General features: G+C 44.6%; 1 protein-coding gene across 2 annotated transcripts; it reads left to right on the top strand.

The window, feature by feature from the left end:
- Nucleotides 1-3145: 3145 nt before the first annotated feature.
- CEP68 (centrosomal protein 68) lies at nt 3146-12866 on the top strand (the record flags this gene model as incomplete). 2 transcript variants are annotated; one of them, XM_084235938.1, is made up of 5 exons in its annotated part: nt 3146-3508; nt 5018-6526; nt 8110-8232; nt 10905-11001; nt 12715-12866. In XM_084235938.1, 5 exons carry the CDS (start codon nt 3146-3148, stop codon nt 12864-12866), a joined length of 2244 nt encoding a protein of 747 aa, XP_084092064.1. The 2 variants fall into 2 exon arrangements, with proteins under 2 accessions (XP_084092064.1, XP_084092063.1); XM_084235937.1 differs by having other exon boundaries at nt 3146-3532.
- Nucleotides 12867-17867: the final 5001 nt, after the last annotated feature.

Raw genomic sequence — 17867 nt, 5'->3', positions numbered from 1 at the left:
GTTGTTTGCACCTAAACAGCAGCAACAGAAATTTCACTCCTCAGGACTTATTTGAAGACTTTCACATTCATCTGTCTTAATTCTTGTAGTAAGTTTGTGTAACACAGAGAAAAGTACATGATTTTTTGAGGCAGATTTATAACTAAGATTATGAAGGGACTGCTTACTCAGCATGAGAAAATAACCACCTCTTCTCCCTTTTTTCAGTAGTACCCCTTCTGTGCAAATGACAGAATCTCAGACCTCCTTCGCTGCTGAAAGGTCTCTGGCAACACTGTTAACCTAGATCAGGTTTGTGTGTATACTTGAAAGTTGCCTAGAGGTATATCCTCATAAATGTGAATAGCTTATAATTCTAGCTCACCACTTACCACCACCCCTCAAGATAAATGAATACCTTCTTTTTTGAATAATGAAATGCAGACTAAACAAATTAAAATACATCATCAATACAAATACACAGCTCATTTGTTTGCGCCCTCTGTTGCCTCAGCAGCATCTTATTTCCCGCTCCCTGTAAACCACACCCTTTAGGGGAAGGAAGAGCCCTACTCTGGCCATTCGGTTTTCCAGAATGGTACAAGAATTACAAATTGGGGACACAGGGCTAGATGCAGCCTTGACCCTAATTTATCTAGCCCATGGCTGAGCTTATTCTCATAGTTTTGGAAACACAATTAGCCTGTAATGTTTCTCCATGTGCCAAAAGGATGTGGCTCCATGAAAATTTGTCTCAGCAGGACTTGGTCATACTTCTTTGTCCCTCTACCACTATCTTCTCTTAGGTGCTTTCTGTTTGTAACTCATTCGCTAATTGGCTCATATCAGCTTGCGTTCTGGAGTCCCACAGGCCCAAATTTGAATCTTCCTGAGCCTTGGTCGCCCCTCTGTGAAATGTGAGGATAAGAGGGCCTGCCTCCCACTGGAACTCTCCTGTGCTGCTAGTGGGAGTGTACACTGATGCCACCCTGAGGGGTGTCACTTGGTCATGTGGCAGAAGTAATGTGTGGGTGCCTCTGCTGTGCACCCCCACAGTTGTGACAGAGTGTGCATGCATTTAAGTGATGTGTGTGCTCAGCTCAGCATTGTTTGTGGTAGTAAAAAATGTGGAACTGTCCCCAAATACCCACTAATAAGGAACTGGTGGAATAAACTAGAAAGCATCCTTATAATGGAACACAGTACTGGGCAGTGATTTAAAAAAGTAAGAGAAAACTATATTTTGTTTTAAAAAAAGAAAGAAATGCAAGGTTCTGAACAATGTGTGCTGTACAGTTTGCTACTTTATGTAAAAGCGCGATGAGAAATGCTTGTGCTAGTCTCTGTCACGGCATGAAAGACATACACATAATTAGTAAGATCCCTTACCTCTTAAGTGGGAATATCTAGTAGTAAATATTTTACTTGGTTTATATGAAAAACTGATTGCTTTTTCTCCCTCTGGTGGACTCCTGTTACTTGTCAGGTGACCTATGAACACTGATGTGTCACACACACCCATAACACTGCTGGCAGTAGGTGACCCTTGGTTCACCAGGCTCATTTTAGTGAGGAGTGGGCCAGGCATGCAGGGATACTTCAACCACAGTGCATTTTTTGGCATATTACCTGTCTAAAACATGGCTTTCTGATGAACGCTTGCCCCACATGGTGGTTATGCAAATGTGTGTGGTGTATGTTCTTCTCGGTTGGCTTGGAGCAGGAGAGAACCTTCCAGTTTTCTGTACACCAGTTTCAGGATTCATACTCTCACCTAGTTGTATTTCCCAACATGTGAGCCAAGCTGATGAGCCACATTGATGGCCTCCTGTACCTTCTCGGGCTTCCCTCCCAACACAGCACCTTCTCTTGCCACACCACTCTGCCTCCTGGTCTCTGAGGAATCAAGGCTAGTCCTGCCCAGGTTTAAGCTTTGAGGTTGGCCATGTGCACTTCTGGCTGGCGTTCCTTTGCTTGCACTTCCAAGTTGTCCTCTTGCAGCCCCATACACCTGTGCTCCCTGGCCTGCACACTTAGGCTGAGGGGGTGGATCCCCCCTTGTCCCTGAAACTTAATAGAATGATCTCATTTTCAGATCCAGATCCTGAGTATTTCTTCTTCCCTCCCTGAGTGTTCACCCTGGTTCTTTCGAGCCTGTGTGCCAGCTACCTGACTCTCACTGCCACATGCACACATGTTACATGACCCTTACCGTTGTTACCCAGCTGAATTTCCATGATTCCTCTTGGTTATCAAGTTAAGCATAATCCCAGCTGCCACAAAGAGAGTTACTGAATCTCTTTCTTTGGGAGTCAGGGCCATTGTTGGAATGAGTAGCACCCACCTGCTCCATCTCTTGGGGTGGTATCTGTGAGAGGGTCTTCCTTCACCAGGCACTGGGGTAATATCCTGGGCTCAGCAGAGTCTTGGGCCTGTGTTCCCTAGAGCAGAGTGGGATGGGTTGCAGGGCTGTGGGTTTTTTTGGGGGGATAGGGGGAGTGGTAGGCCAGGAATAGGGGCTAGGCCAAAGGGGTAGTGACTTAAGCAGGACCATACCTTGACTCCTATTTGGCGCTGCATTTGACCCTTCTGGGTGCCTACTGCTGGGGTTGGTACCAGCCACTTAAAAACAGGACAATATGGTGTTTTGTTTTGTTTTGTTTTTTAAGATTTATTTATTTATTTATACAAGCACTGGGTACAGTCAGAAGCATGGGAGGGTGAGAGGATTCACCAGAGCCAGAGTGGGGAGCAGAACAGGCAGACTGACAAAGTACACTGCTGAGGGGAGCAGTAGGTGCGGCAGGAGAGGTCTGCGGGCCATGTGGTACCCTCCCCGGCGGCTGGGGATCGAACCGGCACTGCAGAGGCTGTGGGCACCTTCACAGCCCAGCGCTCAACCGCTGCGCCACCAGGGAGGCCCCAATGTGGTGTGTTTCTGCATCTCCTTTGGAAGGGTTTGGGACCAGGGAAAGACTGGCTTCTATTTTTTTTCCTCTGAGGAAATAGCCACCATTTGTTTCTTTTGTTCCCCACTCCCAATGTTTGTCTTATTCATTAAAAACAAGGTTTCCTGGAGGCACAGGCAAGAAAATTGATCTTTCTCTCTTTCTTGTTTTATAGGAGACTGAAAATTTCAGGAGGGCCCTGATCTAGGGACATCTTAATGGCCCTGGGGGAAGAAAAGGTAGAGGTGGCGGTGGAAGCGTCCAAGGACACAAAGGCCCCATCCTACAGGAGCTGGAGCTGCGAGGAGCAGGAGGTGGACACCCCAGACCCTGTGAGCAGGGAGCAGCTGCCCCGCCTGGAAGCTGAGGGAGGGCCTGCCTTCCCTGCGTGGGGGGCAGAGGAGCCACATGTACCTGCCTCCTGCAGTGGGGCCGGCCTTGGAGGCCCCTATGGAGCCTGCCAGCCACAGGGTGAAAACTTCTGCAAGGAACCAGTAGCTGGTGGGTCTAAGCCTGCTCTTGGTTGCCTGCTTCCTCCTACTGGCATGGGGACTGGAGACCCGCACTGTGTGGGAAACCAGGTAGGTACAGGAACAAATGGGCTTGTATATGTGCCTGAGCTGTCCTGTAGGAGTGTGTTCCAGCATTTTATCACCACCCTTCATGTTTCCCTGGTCACTGTGCTAGCTGGGGGAGCCTGGGTGTGATTTCTTTTCTGCAGGTTCACCTGGAAAATTGGGCCTTGGGTCTGGCAGGGGCTCTGTCCATAGCATCTCCTGCTCAACAGTGTGACAGTTGACCTTTTGAGGAGTACGGAACTGTGGCTATGAGCCAGAGAATTAGCAAGGGGAGCTCAGACAGGGGAGTCATGTCCTGTTGGTGATTTAAAGGCTCCAGAGGGACCCTGAGGAGATTTGGGGAAGATCCAGGACTGTGGACTCTAGGAAACCTGGCAGACCCTTGGTGGGCAGCTCTGTTTCTGGGCAAGGGGATTTTCCTGGGCCTCCCAGACTGCAAAGCAGCCTTGCCTAGTAGGAGTTACATGAAACAGAGTCCTGCCTGGCATGTGACCTCAAGCAAATCACAAAATCAGGCCTGCAGTATAATTGGAAAGGTGACCTGAATGATCTCTCCCTCCCAGTCGTGACATTCTGTTGTGTTCTGCTTGCTGAGACCTTTCATGGGAACGGTTTTGATCTCCTCAGTGTCACCCTGGCCCTGACTGCATGCTCTCCCCCACCCCCACCCCCACTCATTCTGTGCAGGCTTTGAGCATGACTGGGAGAGAACGAGGCTGGCCCACCTGCCTGGGAGCCAGGGGCAATGGGAGCCTCAGGGCACTGGTGAGTCTGAGGCTCTGGGAGGCAGTGGCAACCAAACACACACCCAGATAGGTTGTTTCCTGTGTATGGACCTGGTGCTCTCACCGTGTGCCTTGTGTCCTGGGGAAATGGTTCTGCTACTCTTCCCATTTTACAGATGAGGGAATTGAAATTCAGAGTCACACCTGGAAGAGAGGGTTGGAGTGAGGTCTGTCTGGTCCCAAAATCTGTGCCCAACCCCTATGCTCCTGCCCTCTTCCCACCCACCCACACCACCACCACCCGCTGCCCCCTGGGTTGAGTTCTTCATCAGGCAGGTTAAAAATTCAAAGTGCAGAGGCTGCAATGATGGCTTATTTTGTCAGTATTCCCATAACCACTGGCATGTGAGCTAAGCAGCGTTAAGGCCTGGTGGGTTGCTTGCCTGCTGGGTTTGGATGTATCTCCTGTCAGCATCAGATTGACTGAGATTTTATCTGCCCAGAACCCCCTTCTTAGAGGCTAGGAATGTGTTCCAGCCTCAGCATAACTGATTCTGCTAACTCACTAATTACGTGTCTGTGGATGAAGAACTTTTTAAAGGACTGAGGGCAGCAAGGAAGCTGGCTGAGCCAGAACTGGTCACTAGCAGCATAGTCTCTGTCTGATTCTTGATTTCAGTTCAGGAACTCTCCTGATTACCATCCGGGCCTCCAAAGAAAACTTGTCATCCCAAAAAGAAATTTTGCTTGTCTTTTTTCATCTGAGTGCTTTTTCTAATCATTGCAGATGGAAGAGACCAGGACTTCTGCTTCAGAAGAGCTACCTCAGACTCTTGCTGTTCCCAGAGCTACAGCTCTTAGCCCAGGACATGATGCTGATATAGAAGATGACCCATCCCCAGTAGAGTCGCCACAAGTGCTTGATCTCAGCCAACAGGCTTGCATCTCTTGTTTCCCTTTCACATCGAGGTGGAGGTCTGTGGTGAGCCCAGGTGTTGCTGCACCTCAGTTTTCCAGCTGCAGCATCTCTGCCTCATCCCCGGGCAGCAGTCTCCAGTGTCACCAAGGGCAGGCGGAACCTCAAGGTTGCTCCTTTGCCAAGGTCTCCTCCTCCTCAGAGTTGGTTGTTCCCCAGTCGGCTCCCTCGGTGGTGGGACCAGGGCCTCCGCTCCAGTGGTCACCACAGCCTGTGTCCTCTAAGGATGATGTTCCAGGGTTGGGCAGGAGGCACCTCTCCTTCCAGGCTGAGTACTGGGCCTGTGTTCTGCCAGATTCCCTGCCCCCTTCTCCTGACCGCCACTCCCCCCTCTGGAACCCAAACAAAGAGTACGAAGACCTGCTGGACTATACTTACCCACTGAGGCCCAGGCCTCAGCTCCCAAAGCACCTTAACAGCCACGTGCTCACTGATCCTGTCCTTCAGGACTCAGGTGTGGACCTAGATAGCTTCTCTGTCTCCCCAGCAAGCACCCTAAAGTCACCCAGTAATGTCTCCCACAGTTGCCCACCAGCAGAGGCTACTACTCTGCCATTCTCTGCACCTAGAGAGCCGGGTCTTAAGCAGTGGCCCTCAAGAGTATCTCAGAAGCAGGGCGGCAGGGTCTTGGCATCTCATGGACAGCTTGCCTCTACCCCCAGAGCCTCAGACAGTAGGGACACCTCTTGGGAGAGCAGAGAGCCAGCCCTGAGGGGTGTGAAAGACTGGCTGCCTATGGACAAGCATCTTGAGGTGGGCTCTCCTCAGCTGAGGAAATGGAACAGAGGGTGGCTGTCATCCAGACCAGGAAGAGAGAAAGGGGCCAGCCAGTGTGTCCGGCCCTCTGTCTGCACAAAATCTGGATGGAAATCAGAAGAAGAGATGGAAAGTGACGAGGAGTATCTTGCCCTGCCCACACGACTCACGCAAGTTTCTAGTTTGATTTCATATCTAGGTTCCATTCCTACCTCAGTGACCCTTCCCTCTGGGGCTGCTGAAGGGCAGAGCTCCCCGGATATATCAGACAGTGATGGGCCAGCTTCCCTCCCATCGGACTCCAATCAAAGCCAGCTTCGCCCTGGGGCAACACTCAGAGTGTCCAGGGACCCTGACAACCAGAATCCCCGTTTGCCACACTCTTTAGTCCATGCAGGGGACTCGGCAGGGGATGGGAGTCAAGTGAACAGTCAGGCCCTGGGGATTTCCTCTAGACCACTGAGAACACGCTCCTCCTTGCCAGCTATGTCAGGCCAGCAGGCATTCTCGGAACCAGGTGCTGGAAGAGAGCAGGGGAAAGAATCTCTCGTGCAGTGTGTGAAGGTAAACCAACATTTGAGGCTTTGCCGCTAACTTAGTGATATCAAGCACTTTTTATGTGTCAGGCACTGTACTGTATCTTGTTTGACCCTCACATTTCTACCCAATCAGGAGTACACTCATTTGGAGAAAAAGGCAGCTAAAGGATAGGTAACCAGCCCACCCACAGTTTGTAAGGGCTAGAGATTGAGAACTTTCAACCACTATCCCAGGCTGCTTCCCAAGGCTTTGACCTTGAGGATTAAGAGGTGCTTTTACAAAAGGGCTGTGCTTGGAGGCTTTTAAGGGCTTAACAGAGGTAAGTGGCTTTCTAACAATGGGATTCCTTAGAGCTACAGTTTGATAAAGTGCTGTAACTATAGCACCTGGAGTAGTGGATGTGCCTGCCATTTCCTAGACCTCTTGGCCACCAAGCCTACTCTTGTCTGTCACCTGCAAATATCTGGAGACTTAATACTCTGGAATTATGTAGTCAGTTTCAGGCATATTGTATTCAGAGTCAGATGTTGTCTTTGGAGTTTTGGCTCAGTCTCTGCATGTGCTTATTTGTGAAACATGGAGCCATGCCTCTTTGGGGTGTTGTGTGGATTACATGAAATAATCCATTTTGAGGACTGACACAAGGTGGTTGAGGAATAGGATTCCCCTCATATTCAGAGAGTCCCTGTGCCTACCTCCCAGGTGAGTACGCAGACACCGCATCCACACAGCCAGAGGGCTGTGTCTGTGAGCCAGACACAGACATCTGGCATTCCAGGAATGCTTTCACCTACGCTGTGATTCCCTGCAGGTTATTTTGTCTTACGGAGACGATAAGCAGATGTTAGCATGTGCCCTCCTTTGTCATAAAAGATTGCAGGCCTCCCTGATGGCGCAAAGGGTTAAAAAAACTGAAGCTATTCGCAGCCTCTGCAGCATGAGTTCAATCCCCGGCCGGCCAGGGAGCTACCCATATGGCCCAGCACACCTCTCCTGCCTTGCCCGCTGCTCCCCTCAGCAGTGCATTTCAGTCTGCCTGCTTGTTCTGTTCCCCACTCTGTCTCTGGTGAATCCTTTCACAACCTGCACCTCTGGCCTGTACCCCAGTTCTTGTATACACAGCCTTCCTAGGGTGGGGCCTAACTCTGGCTGGTGGAATGGACAAGCAGCTGGTTTAGGTTAGTCACTGTAATGGACATTTATTGTATGTCCATGGTTTTTCCAGGAGCAACTTTATAGTGGTGCTGACCCATGAGTTAGTTTCTGTGGCAGGCATGCCTCTGAGCTTTTCCTTCTGTCCCTTAGTTGCTCTAGTCCCATGAGCAGGGGTGGTTTTTCTCAGCTGGTGCTTTTGATTTTACATCAAAAATATGTTTTCTCTCCTGTCAAGGAGAGAAAGAACCAAAATGGGGCTCTTCGTATTGTCCTGGCAGAGGTTGAGAGTCATATAGGGTAGAAACAAGCAGAGGGAAGAGACGAGACTCAGGCCTCAAACTAGAGAGTGCTGGGAAGATGCACAGTCTACTTCCCAGAATTCCCTGGATAAATTTTAGCCTTTTGAAAATGTAAAGGAGCATGCAAGCAGTAATGTGTTCTTTTTCCAACAGACTTTTTGCTGTCAACTTGAAGAGCTAATCCTCTGGCTTTATAATGTGGCTGACATTACCGACCACTTGACTCCACTCAAGTCCAGTCTTACTGGTCTCAAGTCTTCTCTGCAGCTTTACCGGGTAATACATGGTCCTGGCTTTTGGCACTTCACTCATGACTAAATTACTTGATTACAAAGTTAACTCCCAAATAACTGATGTTCTAGGTTGTAGCTCAACTGTTTTATCTAAAATCTAGTCAGAGGCCTTTTTCAAAGTTTTCATGCTGAAAACTAAAATTGTGTGTTACTTCTCAGGCCAAATAGAGTTCAGAGAAAACATACTTATCTTCAGTTACAACTACATAAGAGTAATTCGCAAGTTTCTCATGGATTGATAAATACAATCACTAGACTTGTCACCTGGTTATTTAAGTAAAATTTAAGAAATTCAGATTTTTTAGTTGCACTAACTGCACTGCAAGTATTCAGTCACATTTGTCTGGTGGCTACCAAATTGAAGAGTACATCTTCATAGAATGGTCTACTGGACAACAAGCACTATTTAAGAATTTGAAATGAATTGTACTGACTCCATGAACAGACAAAAATATATCAGTTTGCTTATCAGTGTTTTTTAAGAGTTTCACCTGTTTTTCATTACGATTTTTTTTAAGGTTTTATTTATTTTTGTGTAGAAGAACTGGGGGTGTAGCCAAAGATCTGGGGTGGGGGGCGGTGAGAGGTTTCACCAAAGATAGAATGGGGCGCAGAACAAGCAGATCTACTGAAATACACTGCTGAGGAGCAGCGGATAAGACAGGAGAGGTCTGCTGTGCCATGTGGGTCAGCTCGCTGGCCAGAGATAGAACTCAGGCCATCATGGTGGGCCTCTGCAATGGTAGCAGTGAGGCCACCTAGGCCACCAGGGAGACCCAAGGTTTTATTTTAAAAATCTCTTTGTGCTGGGTTCTGATTAACTTGATTTTAGGTGGGGTGTATTTAGGGGGGTAGTTTGTCCTATTCCAGAATTATTAGTAGGTCTCCCCCTTCATTTTCAGAAGTGTTCTGAATCAGATGTTATATTATGTAATTATGCTGTATTCCTGGCTGACTTCTAGAATGTCTGGTTGGCCAAGTCCTTCTAATCTCTTATGAAGAAGCAGAGATGACATTTGTGATCAAAGCTTAATACTAGTCTAGAAAGTTTTCTAGGACAGGTTTTTGCATTTCTGCCACTTTATTAACCTGACCACATCTTTTAAAAGAGGGCATGATTTACACATGCTTGAGTCAGAGCTTTACTGCACCACCCCGGTTTGAGCCAACTCAAGAGCTACCACATCCAGCAAGAGGAAGAGCCTTTGTTTTCTAACTTGGGACCCACTAAAATTAAAGGAGGGACCTCATCCCAGCAGTCAGTGGACCAGCAGCCTTACTCTAATGGGAATGCAGAGTCCTGCAGTCTGGAGAGGTTGCCATGAGTTCCTTGCCATGTTTGCTTGAGGACAGGAAGGCTAAGTGTTAAAACCTGTGTGTGCAGCCCCTGAGTGCATACACACAGCTGTGCAGCCACCCCAGGAAGCTTGGGGCAGTACCACAGAAGGGAAAGAAAACTGCCCTTGCTAGAAATACTTTCATGGTATCTCCAGGGTACCTCAGCCCCACTGGGTTGGTACCAAGTAGAATAACGGTGTTCCCCCATTCTGTCCTGTGCCTCAACTTCCAAACTACTTAGAAGCAAATATCTGGCTTTATAGAACAGAGATCTTAGCTGCAAGTTACCCTTGCATGTCAGTGAAGCCTAGCTCTTGTATCTCCCGCATGACCATGTCACAAAGTGGGGTCACGCTGTTAACTCCTCCCCATGTAGAATGAATGGTACATGGGTCATAGATAGGAGCTACCTCAAATGCTACTTAGATACCTAACATAAAATATGTTCACAATTTTAACTGTGACTGTCTCATACCTTCATCTTAACACAATGGGTTTGTGGCAGCGTAATAAAGTAAGCATACATATTAGGGCAAAGGAAAATTGAAGACAAGAATATACTAAGTTCAGGAGTTAAATTATTACTTCAAAATGGAAATTTCCAAGCTCTATACCTGTCCTAAAGATGGTTATGAATTTGATTTTACATTTCTTGGCAGCTAAAGAAGCATAAAACAAGGTCAGTATCTGCAAGTGGAAAACAAATCAGCAGCTCAGGAGACAACTTCCCCAGTCTTCATGAGGTCTAAGTTATCGAGTAGTTTGCACTGAGCAGGATATTAAGGAAGGACATGGATGGAGGAATATGGTCCGGTTACCAGATTTCTTGTAGTTCTCAGCAGGTCCATGAGAATAGAAGGCTGTTTTGAAATGCCAAAGTCCTGTGAGTTTAAAGACCCCTGTAAAGGGTGGCACAAAGAGGAAAAACCCTGACCCCGAAATGTTCCTGAACCCCACTCAGGCAAGGGGGGAAAAAACCCTCTTCTGTCAAAATGTAAACAGAAAAAAGGATTGACACTGTTTTAATCTTGGGCTCATAGAGGGTAAAGTTAAGCTGTTGCCATTTACTTGGGAAATTCTGGAGACTGGTTTATCTTCCAGGTTAGGAGGGGTAACTTGTAGTACATACCTCAGCTCTATTAAGCAAGATAGTTGTGTCTAACTAGCCTGGAAGTTGAGGCACAGGACAGAATGAGGGTTAAAATGAGAAGAAAGTAATTATACTACTTGACACCCACTGATGAAGCCTGCATGGGTTCACTTTGAATAATTTACAAAATGATTATTAACTTTTTTCTTTTTCATATGTGCTTCAAGCAATTTAAGAAAGACATAGATGAACACGAGTCCCTGACAGAGAGTGTCTTACAGAAAGGGGAGATTCTTCTTCAGTGCCTGTTGGATAATACCCCAGGTGAGATGCTTATTAAGGCGGTGAATCAAGCCAGCATTCAGTCTCTCTCATTAGCAGGTCCCGGGATGCACATTGTCACTGTTGTCACTGTAAGGAGCCAGTGTAAGAGCCTTCCCACTTGCCCTCCCCCGCCCCCCCTCCCCCAGCTGCCCGTGATCATGTGCCAAGTCCTCATTTCACTGCCCCTACAAACACTGTCATAAAGCTAAGCCAGGCAGAAGTTAGGCATCCAGCCTCTAAGAATGATACTCTTGCTTCTGTTTTTATCTTTCTCTGGTGTCCTGGGAACTGCTGGTTTTAATCCAGCTTACTGGTTTTATTGTTTGTTTTGGCTATGGTATTCATAGTGGGGAGACCTCGGGGGTCCCCTCCCTTTTTAGCATAGATTGAACGCCTCTGGTTACCTGCTTTGGGGAGGAATTCATTTCATGACTTGAGAGCAGTCTGTCCTAAAGGGAGAGACCCAAGAAAGAAGGGAAGGGACAGGATGGCAGTGGTGTGTAAACTAAGCTTGAGCCCATTTTGTAGGATGGGTTCCCAGTTTAGGAAAATGTAAACATCCCAGGCTTCAAGAAAACATCTAAGCATACAGGGTGCAAGGTTTACAGTCAGTATTGCCCTTGCTGGACCTGTGCAGTTCAAACCTTTGTACTGGATCAGATCAATCAAACCTATTGGCGTTAAGTTGAACCAGGCCCCTGTATGTGTGTAGTCTGTTAAAATATGAAAGTCTCACTGGGAAAGATGATTTCATACCTGTTCCCAGCTTTCTTTCTACTTGGTCCCACCATTCTATAACATTCTAAAATAAAAGTTTTTGTTTTTTGTGTTTTTTTAAAAAAAAGGTCCACCAGCAACACACAGGACTGAGCAAAGGTCTGGTGAACGTGGAGGGGGAACCCAGCCCAGTTACCTAGCTTTACTGCACTGACTCATCCCTCTGCAGGGCCTTGCCAGCTCTAGTGAGTTGTCAGGACGGCACTTTGTTCTTCTAATGACGCCGCACTGATGGGGCTTCATAGGAGCTGAGCTCAGAACAGCCACCCTTTGCGCTTTCTCCTTTCCATCCGTCAGCATCCTCTGCAGATACACAGCTTCCCCTTTTCCTTCCGCTGCTGACAGATATTGCAACTGTGGCAGGATACTAGGGAGAGTTTTTAACACAGCTGATAAAGGCACAGGAAACTAAAGCAGCCTCTGCTTAACAAAGGAAGTAAAATTTTTCAGAGGGAAAAAACAAGCGTGCTTATTTAGGACTCAAAAAAAGTTCCACTGGCATTCTGAAATATTACTGGGTCATCCATTCACATGCCAGCAGAAGTTGATGGGATGTGGTAGCAGGACTCAGCATCCTAATACTGGCATGTTCCGTTTCATTTCAGCCATCTGCCCCACAGGATCTGGTGTGCATCTTTAAAATCAGATGATAGCAGGCACCAAAGAACCACGTCTGTGGTTTCGTCTGTGAATGTGGAAGCATATTTTCACTGCATTCCGAACTGGCAATCAGTGAATTCTCAGCTTTAATCAGAAGTTAGCAACATAGATTCTCCAGTGTGGTAGAAACCCCCAAAGAATCACTGTTTAAAAAAGGCAGATGTTCCAAAACTACTGTTTCTATTTTGTGTAAAATGCTACACCCCTGTATGTTCTCTGGAAGATATGCTTGCATGGTTTTTTTTTGGCCTAATTGCTTTGAATCTCACTTGTAAGTGTTAAAGGATGTCCTTGGGAGGATCGCAAAGCAGCCCAGCGAGCTCGAGAGCCATGCGGATCGCCTGTATGACTCTATCCTAGCCTCTCTGGACCTGCTGGCTGGCTGTCCCCTTACCCCACAACACACCGGTGGCACCCAGGAGCACTGATGTGAAGGGCTTTTGCCTGGTAAGTAGGAAAACCCAAGAGAAGAAAATCCGTCCTTGGGTCCTAGTGCTAGAGCATGGTGTAGAGCTTCTGCTCTATTAGTTGCTTATTTTAGAAGCTGGTTGAGCTAAAGGCTACTAAAGTAAACAAGATACTGGGAGAAGCCCCTGGTACTGAGAAACATTAAGATAGTAGTTGCTGTCATTGACAGGATGACAGTGCGGTGGGGGTGGGGGGTGTTGGGGGGGGTGGTGGTGTCTTCCTGTGGTAATGAAGGCTCACTGCAAGACTTCCCAATACCACCACCCCTGCACCCAAGGACAATAGCAGCAAAAGCCCCTACATTTTGTTTCTGCACATGCATACTGCAGTGCAAAGACATCACCAAGCTACTTTGCTCAGCGGGCTCCTCACCCAACTTATTTGGGATTTCATCTTGACAGCACCAAGTGCCAACAGAAAACCAAATGGCTAGGTAGCTAGATGGGGCAATATGCCTTGGAGACTTAGAAGACTCCTTTGATCTCTGAGGAAAGTCAAAATGGAATGACAGGAAAGAGGAGCCCAATATTTTTTTGATTCCACAGGTGAACCGTGCTTTCTCCGAAAATTCCTTTCCCTCAACTAATGTAGTGCTTTAACTAGGATTTTTTAGAGGGAGTTAACTGTAGACAAAGGATGGCAAAGGATAAAAAGTCCAGCTATACAAAAGCAGGGAGTCCCTGTGTTTGCATCACAATCAGTGTAGTTGTAAAATGAATGCAGGTGGTTGCTGTTGTTGATTCTTCCATTGCAGCTTCTGCCTGTAACATATACTTCTCTTTCTCTTTCAGGCATCTTCTCAGACAGAGGTATAACTGTCCAACCCTAACCTGGTTGGTGGGAAACTTTCAGGAAGTCCTTGTAAGAGCCATTTAACACTGAAATCAAGGGGGAAATTTAACTCTAAAATGTATTAGATTTAAAGTGTCTTTCTATTCCCTTGAGTAGGGGCTATTGAATTACTATTTTTATTTAAAATGATCCTTCCAAACTAAGGTCTTCCTTTTGGTGCTTCTCTTCAAAGAACATGTGGTTTTGCAGTTTTGATAAAATACCAATGAGACTGACAGGTCTTTTCTCCCCTTTTAGCTAGTAAAAAGAGCAGACAGCTCTCCCAAACTAGTCCATCTGCATAGGTCATTTAAAGAAGGCTAGTATGAGAAAGAAGGTACCAAATACAGATCTCCACTGCTGTCAGGAAGTAGATAGTTCTTATTCAGCTATGAGGAGGCAGGTTGTTTTTTGGATAATGGAATGCAGAAAAAAATTTCATATAATGGTCATAGTGTCCCCAGACCCAAAAAGTAACCTGCCAAATCATACCAATAGGAATGTTCTAACTTTGAGGTAGCAGGAGAAACCTTTACTTGGCATTCTCAGGCAAGTGCAGGATCCAAGAGACTGAAAGAAAGTCAGTGGTTGGCCTGGAACTTTGGGTCTTTTCATAATATGAAGCTTAAGTTTATAATCTCTTGCTGAAGATTTAAGAGATTTTTAAACCTCTAAATATAAGAGCATGTTCTGAACTCTGTAATTGTTTTGGGCTGTTAGGATATCTTGTCATCTTCAGAGCCTTAGGACACCATCTGCCTACATAACTACTATCTTAAAAAAAGAAACTGGCAGGGATTTGGAGAACTGTCATTGAGCATTCGAGTGCTCAAATATCTTTCATTCATACTCATCCTTGGAAGAGTAAACAAAGGTCAAGGAAGATGGTTGCTTATCACGGATGCAAATGACTAAAACAGCACTTCAAAGTTCTACTGGGCCATGTGTGAGCTTGGAAGGAGGAAAGCACATTCTCTACTCCCTCCCCATCTTTAGTATTACAGTAGACTAAGGAGTTAAAGGAAAGACTTCTTCACACTTGTAGGTAAGATAATATAGATCTTTTCAGATTCTGGTCAGATTCTCATTTGAGGAGGGTGCTTAAGAAAGAAAATCTTTTATAAAGAAATGAACAAGTCATCTTGAACTCAAAGAGGTGACACTGGAACATCATCCCAATGTGCAGACTTACTCCCTTCCCTTAAAACAAAACTTTAATACAAAATTACTTGTTTAAAAGAAGGTTTTAGTTTCATGGTCTGAGCCACATAATCTTTATACCATCTCATCCACCTCATCAACAGAAGTCTTACTGTGATTTTGCCAACTCCATATTAACCTTGGTTTCATACATAGTGAGATTTTTAAAAGATGCAACAACCTTCTAATAAATATGTAGACTATCCTTAAGAGCCTAGAATTGGTTAAAAGGGCAAATAATGTCTAGTGTTACCGGTTCTTAAATTGATATATTTCACCTCTTTGATGTGTTAATAATTGCAGTTACCTTAAACTGACAGGAATTTTTGTGGAATATTTTATTTGGGAGTACCTTGTCTCCTAAGAAATTATTCTTAGAGATTATCTGAGTTACTTTTGTTCATCTCCTTTGAAATAAAATGCAACTGAAAGGTGCTAACTCTGGACCTGGCTGTGAATGTCACTGGAAAATATCAACACCGTGTTAATTTAGTATTCAGCAGTGCTTTAAGAGTTTAAGATAGCCCTTAAAACTCAAGCTGAAATTCTTTTCTGCCTAAGAAGCAGTCACCAGCAGCATTTCCATGAGGAAAGTAAGTGTGCCTGGGTTAGTTTCAAATAGCCTAGCACTATGGTTAACACCAGCCTAAGGACAATAATGGCTTACAGACACAACAGTGGTTTTGAAATCCCAACTTTACCTGTTGTAAAATTTCCTAGTAGTTCCTTTAAATTAGTAGAACTTAAGTCCACAGGGTAATGGCAGTACTAAAAGCTGGATTGGCAGATTCGAGACCTGAATTCTTGTTGTAGCTCCATGTCTGAGCTCATCTGCAAACAGGAGACAATGTCAATATAGACTTAAATGGGAACATAAAGGAAGGTTTGTTGCAATGGCAACATGTATGGTAAGGGAAATTTTATCTAAAGTCAGATAGAAAGTTACTGCTCAGACCAGAATGGTTATCATTCTGCAAGGATTTTCCAGATATTGTGACTGCTTAGGCATAGAACACTCTTCATTTATGTAAGCTAGTTTCAGCTTACACTGAAAATATATAAACGATCACTTTATTAAATTTAATTGATTAGTAAGGCCCATAGTGGCTTGAAATGTTTGTACTTTGAAATGGGGGTAGAAATGGGAATTTTTTTTTCCTCGAAACTCCATGTATTAGCATATTCATAAAAGCAAATAGTGAAGCATGCTGAAATATCTTGTGGTTAAAGTCCAAGTTTGACTGTCTTAACTGTTATGGGGAAAAGAAGACTAGAATTTCCAAAGTGAAATATGTAAATATGTTTAATGTCTTCTGCTCACTCACCAAGAATAAGCTGAGCGTTTGAACAACTTGCTGTTTAAAACTGAAGTGCATGGCATCACATTGTCTAACATTTGTTGTCATCTCTTTAGAAAATAGTTTTCTGAATGCTTTACCCCTTTTTAAAGCATTGAAAAATTTCACCCAAGTTAGTAACTTCAGGAATTTTCCAGTTGCCTTATGTGAGGATGAATAGATCCAACAAGCACGTCTATAATACAAAGTAAACTATGATTTTTATTGTGAAATTCTCATAGATGGAAAATTAAGTTTAATATTCTGTCCATTTCATTTTACAATAATCTTACCACTTATTTTTGTACCATGTATTTCAATTGCCTGTTTAGTGAAAATAAAGAAACCTATAATTTTTGGCTTGTTTTTTGTTTAAATTTTATCATTGAATTAAAGATGCCACCATAAAATGTGTTGCCAACAGCCACACCCCAAGCCCATAAGAAAAAAATGTTTTGGCTGCTATACCTTCAATCCCAAGGAAACAATCTTTGACTTCTGTCACCATCAGATGCCAGTGTCAGCAAAGGGTTTTTGTTTCCCACAATAAAAACAACCCCTAGGATCTTTAAAGTCCCATTTAACAACGTTTTCACATGTGCAAAATTCCACTGAAATAAATAATTCTTTCATTTATCTTTCCTAGCCAGCATTTGTGTTTTTGGTTAATTTTTAGGGCTATAATTACTAAAATTAGGGCAATCAGATAATAAATTTCCTGCTTTCTATATTTCAGTGCTTTTAACTCTCCTCCAACCTAAGTTTAACAATGTGGAGGATAAAATAGTTGACATCTGACTCAGTATGGAAGAAACGGTATTAGCCCATGTGTTAGTCTGATCATTTGTCATTTAGGGAATTTACAAAATATTAATCGAAGCCACTTCAAATAGTTTTAGAGAAGGACTGAGATAACAGGCTAGACAGCATATGCTTTAAACTTGTCTTCCATACAATTTAATGTCCCTGAACCACTAAGCTTGGTTAAATCCCTACACAGAAGCCAGGCTTTCCTCAGTCATTTATTGAGGATATTATCTGGAAAGCATATTGATCGCTGCTCTAAGATAGGTCTACAGTGCCCTGGTTGCACACACAAATGGCTATTTTGAATATAATGCAAGGCTCTATTTCCCTTAACCATAAGAATTAAAACAATACTTATCACCATACAGTTTGATATTACTTCCAATAAGTACAATATTTATTAAACATATCTTCAGTTGTTTTGTTACATAGTGTGCAACAAATTACAATATTCTGGAGCCACAAAGTAAATGCAGAGTATGAAGAAACTATTAATCAGATAGTGTAATCTTTCCTTTTATAACTCTACAAGGAAGAACTAGCAAATCAGATCTTACATATAACATCTCACTAAACTTTATGCATGGAAAGTGACAGACACAGGTTGTGCTGTTTGATACAAAATGGCTGAACTTCATCTTCAGAAGACTAAACCTGACATCTAAACATGCCAATATAAACATCAAAACAAAATATATTCTAACCAACCACGGGAAACAGTCTGGTATCAGGAAAGCAACGAGGATTACACACATTATTTTATAAACCAGCACACAAAGGTTTAAA

The sequence above is a fragment of the Talpa europaea genome (genome assembly GCF_964194135.1).
Source record: "Talpa europaea genome assembly, chromosome: 6".
In the NCBI taxonomy this organism is placed as follows: Eukaryota; Metazoa; Chordata; class Mammalia; order Eulipotyphla; family Talpidae; genus Talpa; species Talpa europaea.
Note: the sequence above shows the minus strand (reverse complement) of the source record. Positions and strands in the feature narration are given on the sequence as shown.